General features: G+C 31.9%; 1 protein-coding gene across 39 annotated transcripts in view; it reads right to left on the reverse strand.

Annotated features, from left to right (window-relative positions):
• Positions 1-12,633, reverse strand: part of LOC149488327 (uncharacterized) — a 302,595-nt gene that overhangs the window by 242,400 nt on the left and 47,562 nt on the right. The window contains exon 5 of one of the 39 annotated variants that reach the window (XM_089694980.1): positions 528-934. The exons of 36 other annotated variants lie outside the window; for them this stretch is intronic. In XM_089694980.1, the coding sequence (XP_089551106.1) occupies positions 543-934 (392 nt within the window). In that variant the 3' untranslated portion in view covers positions 528-542. Of the gene's footprint in view, positions 1-527; positions 935-3,379; positions 3,643-12,035; positions 12,311-12,633 lie in introns of those variants that run through there. 2 more of the 39 variants (XM_089695006.1, XM_089695000.1) reach the window with 2 other exon arrangements.

Here is a 12,633-nt window from a genome sequence, read left to right on the forward strand (position 1 = left end):
TACTCTATATTATAAGTCCATTAAACTGCGGTTATTTTTCTCAAAAAATATCAATTATTCAAATCATACTGCAAAATAATACAGTTTTAAATTTAAAAAAATCATAGGTCCCATACCGGTAAAAATAAAAACACGCAAAATTTGATTCAAGCAAATTTAATAAGAAGCAGTCTATAATAAAACAATACAATAAATATATACAGACTATAATAAAAATAACACGTCTACCTATAAAAATTCTATAGAAGGAATAAGGCTCATATATAATAATTCTTTAAAAATATCACGAAATTACGTATCGTTGAGATATCACTAAAAGCTAAGCTTATTATTATTACAGCGTAGCTTTTAAAGGATAAAATTTAGAGATCATCAAATAAGTTAACTTCAACTCGATGTCATCCTAACGAACAACAATCTAACATCACATCACAAGTCTTCGGATCATAACATACTCTGAGGATGACCATTTCATGGTGAACCGAATTACAAAACTTAATATAAAACTATAAAAACATTAATCTATAGTTGTGATAGCACCGTTACTCTTTCTTCTCTTCGGAGGCGCTCCGATGCCAGAGATCAGTTTTAGGGGCGATTCGGGGGAAGTTGAGGGCGTGGAGCGCCAGGGAGGCGGCCCTCGGGGAGGTGAGAGGAGATGGGAGGATGGCTGCTGCTATCGAAGGAACTGTGAGAGCTTGGGAGCGCGGTCGAAGCTGGACGAAGGCTCCATTGCCGCAGCGGGCGTGTGACGGCGGCGCGTGGTTGTGCGCGTCGGAGGAGGCCACCAACCGCCCCGATATTAACCTCACCCGAGCTCTGCAGCCCATATGCTTCGAGGAGCAGTAGAAGAACCGCCCGCCGACTTGAGAGTACGTGAAACCCTTTAGCACCAGAATATACTTCCCCTTTTCTGTCGGGATGAATTGCACATCTGTAACGTGAACAAATTTTAGCAACGCATTCCGCGCATATTCACAGGTATAGATGAATTGAAAATAAAATAACTTCAATGCGTATTGACTTTTTATTTATATGTGAGGATTTATTTGAGGCAAATATAAAATCTTAAAATTAAATAGTAAACTTTTTGAAATTCACACAATCATACACTCACTAGGTACAACTACACTATTTAGGAAATACTTTTACTTAATTACGATTGTAATTAAATTGCATATGAAACCAATATTCATGCTAAATGATTCTACATCAATCACGTAAGATATCCTTAATTTTTTTTTATTATAGCTTAATATACATCTCGTTCCTTATAATATATTTTGGCGGTGCATGTGTATGCTCTAAGTGCTTTCGTAATATTTCCCCATTTGGCGCGACTTGGATTCTCGCCTTACAGCCCCCGTCACTTTTGAGGAACAGTACCAATGCTTAGAGTCGTTAATTTGCGAGAATGTATACTTCTTGTACATTATAATGTTTCTACCTCTACGTGTCGGTATCATCACTATGTCTTCTGTAATAAGTATACTGTTATATTATATGCTCGACGAAAAAATGAACAGCGGGGATAAAATGGTCACTTTCGGTGAATATGATCATATTATGAATCTGATTCACAATGATCACTTAAAAAAAATCATAATTTGAATCTATAAGTATGCGAATCCGAAACAGTAGTTCTGAGTTGATATGTTTTAAGAAGGTTTTATATTTTGCTTTGGTTCTGTTAAATATATTTTGTATGATATAATATTAAATACGTATATAGTCACGGCATCACGCGTGAACGGGTGGACCGATTTCGATAATTCCTTTTTTATTGTATTCCTTGAAGTGCGAGGATGGTTCTTATGTAGAGAAAACGTAAATATGTACCACGGGCGAAGCCGGGGCGGACCCCTAGTATTTAATATTAAGGCAGATTTAGCAGTAATAACGCACATTTATAAAATAAGAAACTTTAATCGAGTGTTTTAAAATATTAAATTAATTATTCTAAACTATATTAATTATAACCATTAAAGTGACGTAAAAATTCAAAAGATTTTTAACATTTCATGATTTCATCATAAAGGGCCAATTTATCACAACGAAATTATAACTATATGAAGTACCTAATATCTTATGCCTAACATAAACTTATGCATACAAATATAAAAAAAAGTATTAAATATATATTTTATACATATTTGGATTAATTAATAACTCATGATTCAACCATTTTAATTGTCATTATTTCAGAAGTACCACCAATTTTTATAATAGTATTTTATTCATTATAATATTGTAAATAAAGTATTTATAAATCGAGAATCTAGATTGTTATATAAAAACTTGCATTAGTTATGTAAAAACTTAATCTTATGTTCGAAACTTTAACATTCGAATTCAATAAAAAATCTATTATAATAATTAGTAGTACTATACTATACAGTTAAATCTTGATACAAATAACTTAAAAAATTACATGTCGTATAAAAATACTAAACTTCATAAATCAATAATTATAAAGGATATGTTTTAAATGATTCAACTCGTTATAAGTTATATTATATGTCTTAAACCGGCTACTCACCTACCTGCGGCAGGGGCAATATTGGAATTGCCTTAATTGCCTCCTTAATTGTGATGTGTATAGGCAAGCAGGTGTAATGTAGAGAACAACTGAAATTGCTCCAACCAACCGAGATTGTTCCAATATTGCCCCTGCGGCAGGTACATGAGTCGCCGGCTTTATGGAAACGAAGTACTTCTTGCCAGACAATGTTTTCACTTTGTCATTATTATTTAATATTTTACTCTTTAAATATGTATTTATTAAAGAGTGACATAGGTAATATTTCGATTAAGGGCTTTCTAACATTGCTAGTGAAAACTTAGTAAGTACGCGTCTAATAAATTCCTGCCTTTCCTATTCAAAAAATGAACATTTTATTATAGAGCAGTTTTGTAAATCTTCCTCCAATAAAAATAAAAACAAATACATGTACATAACATACGTATAAACTGATGTTAGATTCATCTTCAGAACCCTAAAACAATATCTAAAAAACCGGTTTTATACAACTCCCAAAATTGGCAGGATTCCATTGGCCTATGCCTAATGCCACCTAATATAATCATTAAAACAACGAGACTCAAAACTAACGAACAACTAGTACCATATACCGATCAAAATTAACACTTTAAAGTTTAAAGCATACCAATTGCCCTTATTCATGGTAAATATTTGTTTAACAACAAAGTTGAAAAACATGTTGTTAACCTTGTTGTTAAATTGTTGCAGAGTTGACAAAGTATCTTGAACAAAGCTTCCAGAAACATTTTCAATCAACTGTCATCAAATGTTTATCTTGAATACGGGGCATTTCTATTGCATATTTAATGACGCAGTGACGTCACAATATATCAACAGGGTGAAAAGTAAAAATCACGTGCACGTGTGTATAAAAACGTCCTTGAGTAACCTTGAGTCACTGTCGACTATGCAGTAGGCGTTGCACACTCCTCTATGAATGCATCTCCAGGTGACGTAACCATACTTGTTCCTCCTCTTCAGGTGGTATCTGTAGCCGTCTCTGATGAGCTGTCTTCCCCCCCGTTTGCTCATCACATAGGCGACTTTCGGCCGAGCCATGTACGCTGATAGTTGAGGCTCACATGTTAAGATTTCGTACTCTGAAAAAGATGGGGTTATTAATTGATTGTTCATAGTGAAATTGCATGTATTTTTTACAATTTTAGATTGATTTCTCTTAAACAATAATGCAAGAGAGTCCTTATTCAGTGTTCAGTAGACATTTATTTCGTCTCCTTTTAATTTTGGTAGGATATCAACAAAAGTATACCCTTGAACTAATTAATATTATTATACAAAATTATTATTTCTGACAAGTAAACTAATATTTACTGTGTACCACTTGCTCTACTGCTACTAGGTATTATTATTTTTTATTTAAAATGTGTTTTGCAACTTAAACAATTGGTGGACTTTAAGAATGAATTATATAATAAAGTATTTGTTGTAATCGTCATAACTCCCTTTTAATATTTAATATTTTGATTAGTTTGGGTAGGAATAGGATAAAATAGAAACAATTCATATTTCTTTCATTTTTATTTTTATAAGCTCTACAAATAAAAAACAACACATATGAAACAATATAAAAATAGCTATATCTTGTACATTAAAATAATTGTTCAATATATCTAAACTGGCATTTGTTCATAAAAAAAAAATATTTTACATGGCGTTACATAAGTAATTTAGGAACTAATAATAAATTGCGAGGACTAGATATCTTCGGTGTTTTACTAAATCAGTTACATTTGTAATAATCAAATATGACTATATCTTAAATTAATTAGTTGTGCACTATGGACCAAACCAAAAGTTATTTAAAAAAATACGCACAACCCTTTAATTATTTTCATTGAACATTTCATCCAAATCAGTCCTGTAGTTTATTAATTAAAGCGTATCAGACAGACAAACACGAACAGACAAACACGAATTTATAATATTACTGATTAACTATGGATTAAAATATATAATCTAGGGCATATTATACTACCTATAATAAGTAATTTAGTTTTTTTCACGAAATAAATGCCTCTAATGTTATTTTGCCTTTTTCTCAAATCCTACATTTCAAACATATCTATTACTAGCGGTCCGCCCCGGCTTCGCCCGTGGTACATATTTCGCAATAAAAGGTAGCCTATGTTCTTTCTCAGGGTCTAAAGATTATCTGTGCCAAATTTCATCAAAATCGGTCCGGTACTTTATGCGTGAAAACCATACATACATACATACATACAAACCTTTCCTCTTTATAATATTAGTATAGATAAAAAAATCTTATTGCATCCAATGTACTTAAAAATACCTATCAGTTACAACTTACAATATGTATTAAGTCCCTTATACACTTAAATCTAAAATAAAAAATGTGTGCGTGTACTAGTGTACACACGTAAGAAGTGAAACTTCTTTATGACCTTATTTTTCAAAAAATAATTTACTATATGCAACTTTACAGAAATACGTCGGATCACGCGTGGTAGGGATAAGAAAAAGATGGCGCATAACGGAAAAGTGTCACGCGTAACGAAAAAATGTTACACTAAATTTTTTTCCAACCCCGATAAAGAAGTTTCACTTCAATAAAACCCTATAATTTGTAGTAAAAACTCTAGTAAAAACACGAATTTCTGGCAAGTACAATAACTGTGTTCGGAATATGGGAATATAATATAAGTTCGGAATATAATATAAGGCTAAGCCTGTAGCGGTATAAGCATAACACTGAATGTAAGAACAAAGTTTTATCTTGTACTAGCTGTGCTCCGCGGACTCACCCGCATTGCTCCGCTCCTGTCCTAGCGTGATAATATATAGCCTATAGCCTTCTTCGATTAATGTACTATCTACCGAAAGAATTTTTCAAATCGTGCCAGTAGTTCCTGAGATTAAGACATTCAAACAAACAAACTCTTCAGCTTTATAATATTAGTATACTATAAAAATATATCAAATCGTATAATGAACTAGAAGACAAGATGGCTTTATTTCAAAAATTATATCTTACATATAGGTATATGAATCCCGTAATTTCATAAATAATCTATTTATTAATTTCTTATATATACTTAGCAAAATTTCTTCAAAAATCACAATTCACAATTGCATTATTGTCAAGCTATAACGATTATCACAGAAGCAGTTTTAATTCAAAAATACTTTAAATTACTAACTATTAAGGGTCAATTTTTCATGCCTTGGTTAAAACTTAACCGACCGATAAAATATACCTACAGGATGAAAAATTACTACCTCTAATATTACAAGTACTTTTCTTTCATTCCATTCAAACTTACCACCCTGTATATTTCAGAACAATATAAAATATCACCTGAAAAATGACAAATAATGAGCAATCGGAACAAATTTTTACAATGGTTGTTTAACAGGATATTCGACCAATATGATTTCTTAACCAAGGATAGAAAAATCAGCCCTTAATGATATCTTAATATACTATGTACCAACAAAAAAGGTACCTAACGTTATTTTTCATTAATGCATTGGTTCTTTAATCATTTGAACAATGATGAAGTGCCATTTCTAAATCATAAAAACAAAATTTACGCGTCACTCCTCGAACGAAATCGTTCAAATCTGAAAAAAAAAATCTACAATTAACCCTAAAGAAATACTAACTATAACTATATTTAAATTTAAAGGCCAATTCAAACTACAGCGGCTTTTACAGCGGTATCCGTACCGGCGTGGGTAGCGGTATCCCGATGGCACGCGATTAAATCTCTTACATACTATATTATAGAGACTCTAATCGCGTACCGATCGGTATACCCGCTACCCAGGGCGGTGGAATACCTATACCGCTCTAGTAACAATACTAAACCCATAAGGGTAGGGTAGTCTTCGTAGGTGACATGTTTAATCTGTTGTAGATTATATGCAGATTCATTTTAATTTTAAAGTGGTAAGTAGTAAGTAGGTACATATAAATCTTGTTAGTCACCTACACCAGTTATAACTCCAGAATGGCTGAACGGATTTTAATGATTTGAATTTGTTTTTGTCTCTACCTGGATAATTATAATTTAATTATTTTAATTACATATGGTTATATAAAATCTTAAATAATATAAATAAAAAAATATTTCAATCATCATCATTTAGAAATTATCTCTAGATCCTAGGATAGGATCTCTAGATCGCCATAACTACTCTTCTTTCTATAAATTAGAATGCTTAAAAGCATTTTTAGTTATTCATTTTAACGGCAATCGAGTTGTAACTCCCCCGCCCCCGCGGTTCTTTCAGGATAAAAAAATTAATTAATTAATTAAATTGAGCCAACAGTGCATTTACATCAAACGAGCAAATGCTTATTCTAACCCAACTATGTCAAATTCTTTTAGAGCGTTCGAAAAGATTCTATGCAATGTTCTAATCTTCTTCTTGTCTTCTTATATATAAAAATGAATCGCAAAATGTGTTGGTAAGCGCATAACTCGAGAACGGCTGAACCGATTTCGATAATTCTTTTTTTATTATATTGCTTGAAGTACGAGGATGGTTTTTATGTAGAGAAAACGTAAATATGTACCACGGGCGAAGCCGGGGCGGTCCGCTAGTACTGTATAACACTGAATACGAGTTTTCGTTTACACTAAAATATCACGAAAGAATACTCTTGCTCTTGCTCCATGTTCATTTGATGTAAATGCACCGTTATATGTCATTTAAGAACAATCCAGCTTTCTAATGGAGAAATTATTTTTGTAATCGGTCCAGCAGTTTTGTATGGATTTAATAACTTAAATGTTTGCTCTACATTTGTATCTAAAATGGATAAAAGAAATAAAACTCTGTGTTTTAGTATTATTTTATTAAAAATATAAATTACATATGTACAATTCTCTTATTAGTATAATAATATAACAAGCATTTAATTCATTCTATATCTAACAACACTTTTCTGTTAGTTACAATTTAAAACCAAACCAAATGAAATCAAATTATAATATTTATTTATTAACTTGTATAAAAAGATACATACATAAATAATAAATATATTTTGATCTGACATCTAATGACTAAACAATTTACTTAGGTAAAATTACTCTAGTTATGGCCGATTTTTTAATGCTTGGATAAAACTTATCCGTCCAATAAAGTATTACACGATAATATTATAAAATGTCATGTAAACTGTCAAATACGGGCAATTAGAATACGTTTTTAAAATGGTATTTTTATACATTATTCGACGAATAAGTTTTATCCAAGCATTGAAAAATCGGCCCTTACTCATATAAACCCTGCATTATATTACGCCGCTTTATATTCTAGGTTCACATATTATCTCGTTTTTATTACAATTTAATATAAACAGCTGTATATTAAGAAATGGAATGTAAAAAAATATTCACAACTTCGTCTACAATATGTGATATTAAGCAAATTGTCAATATCATCCTAGAAAACAGATATTTACAAACAATTTACAAGAATATTATTTGATGGTCATCTATTATGATCATGAAAAAACGCAATAAGACGACAAATGTACATTATGATGATAAAAAATTGTATAAATATCCTTTAAAATTCCCATAAGAAAGAAACAGAAAAGTCATTAGGATTTATCTGTTTCGCAAATTGAAATTTTGTGGATTCCAATGAAGTTATCTACATTAATTAATATTAGAAACTCGTCAACATGACAGTACAATACTAGTGTGATTTTTATAGTTACAAAAATATCATCTACAGAGGCACTGCATGATTATCATCTAAGTTCTAAAACACCACAATTCCGTTCCTTTTCACGCAGAAACGTTCCCTACATAAAACTTTTAAAAGCAATTCCGAGTAACAATATAATAATATTGTAAATATTTCCTAAAATAACACTCTTTAATAACATGATTAAACTACTGTATTGTCTCTCCTTAACAAATATCGAATTAACTCTCCGTTAAAGTCAAACCGAGTCAAACCCTAATCACAATGGGCATCGTTGGGCGAGTAGAGGCAAACACTATTATGTCTATGCCTAAATGTCTATGATCGGCCGTCATTGTAGATGTTTATTCATAATTGTCAAACGGCGGCAAACATCGACGATTATTTTGTTGGGCCAATGCTGCCTATTGTGTAGAAACCCATATTAAGAGAGTTGATTACAAGCACTCAAACATTGTATATTTGCCTATAAATCGATATTTGCCTATAGCAGCTAATAAATGCGTGTTGAATAGGGCCCAATGCTAGCTATGGTTGTGCATCCCATACGCCCTGACGATGATCCCATCGACCGTGGTGAGGGTCGCCACGCAGGAGTGCCTTCGCTTCTTACCGCACACCCACCTCACGCGGACGCCGGACGTCCTCTCGCGGATAAAGTTGAAACCTTCGTGGATTATCATGGGATTGCCGCGGCGGGATATGACGATCTGGAAACCTAAAAGTACTTGGCTTATTACTGATCTTGAAGTGATATTATTGACAATACATTATATGTTCTTATTTTAATGAACTTTTGTGTAAGTAATGATGTTTGTCTTTAAGCTAGAGTCCTATTTTTCTGTATTTTTTTTGTAAGAAGATACTTAATTATAATTTTCTAAGTTTTATGTAAATTTATTCATTACTTTTAAAATAGTTATTCTTTCATTTATATATAGCCTTCGAGCTAGAAACCAAACTTAAATCAAAACCACGCTCTTAAAATACACGTGCCGCCATCTATCTAAATTCTGATGCGTTTTTTCGTCGCCGATACAGTTTCAACAATTCAACATCTTACAGCGATGGTTCGCCGACCGTCGCTCGAGGGCGCTGTTTTCCATTTACACCAAAACCCATAAAAGTTACATCTCAAATCTCTATACTATCTTAGTTACAATTCCTTCATACAGAACGTAACTTTAACAATTCATAATACAGATTGTTAGAGCGCGAGCTGTACTAAGATACTATTACCTACTAATGTTAAATCGACTTAATTATTCATGGTGTTTGTAGGTCGATTTTCCACGTCATCTTAATGAAACAAGTGAGTATGTGGAACAAGAAGTAACGGATCTCTTGATGTGAATGCCTCGGTACTAATAACTCGCCGGCATTCTCATGGAACGATACACACGGTTTATTTGAATACTTTCTGTCAAACGAACATCACTACATAGTATGAAATAAAGTGGCTTTCTCTGTCCCTATATCCCTTTGTATGCTTAAATCTTTTGAACTACGCAACGGATTTTGATTCGTATTTATTAATAGATAGAGTGATTCAAGAGAAACCTTGCTCTTGAATCACTCTATATATTAAAAAATACGAATCAAACTACTATATAAATTATTAGGTTTTAGACAAAGCGGGCGAAGCCGCGGCCGGAAAGCTATGTTACTAAGTTCCTTTAATACTCTTGAGTCTTGCTATTGATTTCATATTAAACTAGCAGTCCGCCCCGGCTTCGCCCGTGGTACATATTTACGTTTTCTCTACGTAAGAACCATCCTCGTACTTCAAGGAATATAATAAAAAATGAATTAACGAAATCGGTTCAGCCGTTCTCAAGTTATGCGCTTACCAACACATTTTGGGATTCATTTTTATATTATAGATAAATCTCTTAAACCATAGTAACTTATTCATCAACCTGTACAGAAGCGTCAGTTATAATTTAACCTCTGTTACATAATGAATGAACCTTTCAAAACCCTTACAGAAAAGCTTAATTTCAAAACCTTTACAAGTATTACGTTTTTAATGAAATTCAAATTATGTCAATATAATTGTCCAAGCTGTAACATCAAGAAATAGAATATTTTCTACATCCTACACGTATTTTGACAAAGAAACATTATAATTTCCAACATTTTTCAAATAAACTCAATTATATTGTTTACGATTATGAGATAAGTTGTTATTGTTGATGTTTAGCTCCAGGGTCTATTTATATAAAAATAATCATGGAAATATTGTGATGCTATGAAAAATATTATAAGATATTTGATTTCTAAATGAGACACAATTACCTAAAATGTACATACTATTTAGAATTTATAAAATATTGGAGTCTATAACCATACAACATAAACCGAGCTAGACAGACAAATATTATTTTCTGAAGAACTCCAAAAAAATGACTTCCAAGAAATTCTTAATATCGTCAACTTTAAATCTGCAAAAAATCAAATACCCCGTATAGCTAGAATTTAACTTACAAAAATAATGAATAGCCAAGTAGTAACCATGTTTCGGATGAAGTATTTAAATTTCAATAGCATAATACGCCTAAGGCTACGTAGGTAAAAACTAGTCCCTTAAGAATGATTCCAACGAATGAAAGTCTTTAGGTCCAGTGAATAAAGTACTATTTTAGGGACGCAAGGGATTCCCTACCTGCATCTGACCCTAGAAGCAATCACAGTATTCATCAAAAAAACTTCAAATAGAAACACATCAAAAGCCAGGATGTCTAGACATCTTTTTTTATACCCAGTATACGCAGGTAAAATTCTTCAATAGGACATTTGGTGAGGGTTAGAAATAAAAATGTTCATACATTGAACCATTTAATTATAATCGAATGTAAGAAGTTTTTGGCATACAATTTGGCACATAATATGTAATCATTTATTAGGTCTATTAACAAATTGATACAATATATCACATGCATCTGCAATACAATAAAGTATAATGTTTGGGCAAAAACCCTTTTTACTAAACGGTAAATAATATAAATATGGTAAACAATGATAATGTTGGTATATATTAAGAATGATTTATTCATGATTAACATCGTATTCAAAATAAATATATTACAATTTATAATAACTAGTATTTCTTGCGTCACGATACATTAGAAGATTCTTTTATGTTTAATGTTTTGGTAACTTTGGCACGTTTATACAGAAAATAATAGTAAACTCAGATAAAAGGTTCCACTTGTGATAATAAGCAGAAATTTTGAAAAAATACTGACTTACATTATTTACTTATTAAACTATCTGAAATAAACAACATCTTCCTTAAACCTAATTATACATGTTAACCACGAAAACATTTGACTAGCTTAAATATTTGGAATTAAAATGTATACTACTTAAATTAACCTCAATTCAACAACATCGTATCTACATAACATAGGCACAGTATTACCATAATATTTCCTATAATATTGTAATACTGTGACATAGGTATTTGGCGGCGTTAAAATTCGAAGAAAATGTGACTAGATCCGGTGTGAACATTGAATTACATTATCTAATATAAATCCACTTCCCAACTAACTACCCGTAGAAAAACATAGCTATTTAACACAATTTACTTTGGCACATATAAAAATGAATTACATTAAAATATTACTCTTCCATAAAATAAATTCCGTAGATGGCACAACACTCAAGTTAAACGACCTCAAAAATGACATTCGATATTACCGAAATCAAAACATAGCCTACTTCTAGCAGACTAACATTAACGGCACGCCTAGTCAATTAGCAAATTGATCACATTTATAAAAAGCTAATTCCTTGTTTGTTACGATAATGAATTACAATCTTTCATTTCGCTTACATACATGCTTGACATCTTCGGTGGATGCGTGTGCATGGGTGGTTGGCCCAACACCCTGTCATGTAAGGTTAATATGGATGCTGGACAGCTGCGGGATTTCCTCGACGAGCAGTACCACAGAACTCTTGCCTTCTCTTGTTTTTTTCTAGAGTTAACGAAGTAGGTATTACCTTTGTAGAACAATAGCTTGCCCCCTCGCGGCGTGTATAGGTAGCGAGCACCACCTTGTAAATAATTGAATGTTATAGTTCATTTTGAAGGGAGTTTGTTGAAACAGTGTACCTACCTTATAAAATAAGTTACTGATGTATTGTATTGGATCTATTTATTGAAATAACTACAAATAATACTTCGTCACTTCGTCAGTCATTGTGTAAGAGAGTATAGTCAGTTTTATGTAACGGAATAGATTTAATATCTTAGCATTCAAATTCATATGGTATAACAGAGATATAATATTGTATGTATAGAAATGTAGAGAAAATGAATAACACAGATACATTAAAAACAAATATTTAATTATGCAGGTACTTTTAATATGTGTATT

This window comes from Colias philodice, chromosome 5 (assembly GCF_061535455.1).
Source record: "Colias philodice isolate Cphi_HAF_F1 chromosome 5, ilColPhil1 Martin Lab GWU primary, whole genome shotgun sequence".
Classification (NCBI taxonomy): Eukaryota; Metazoa; Arthropoda; class Insecta; order Lepidoptera; family Pieridae; genus Colias; species Colias philodice.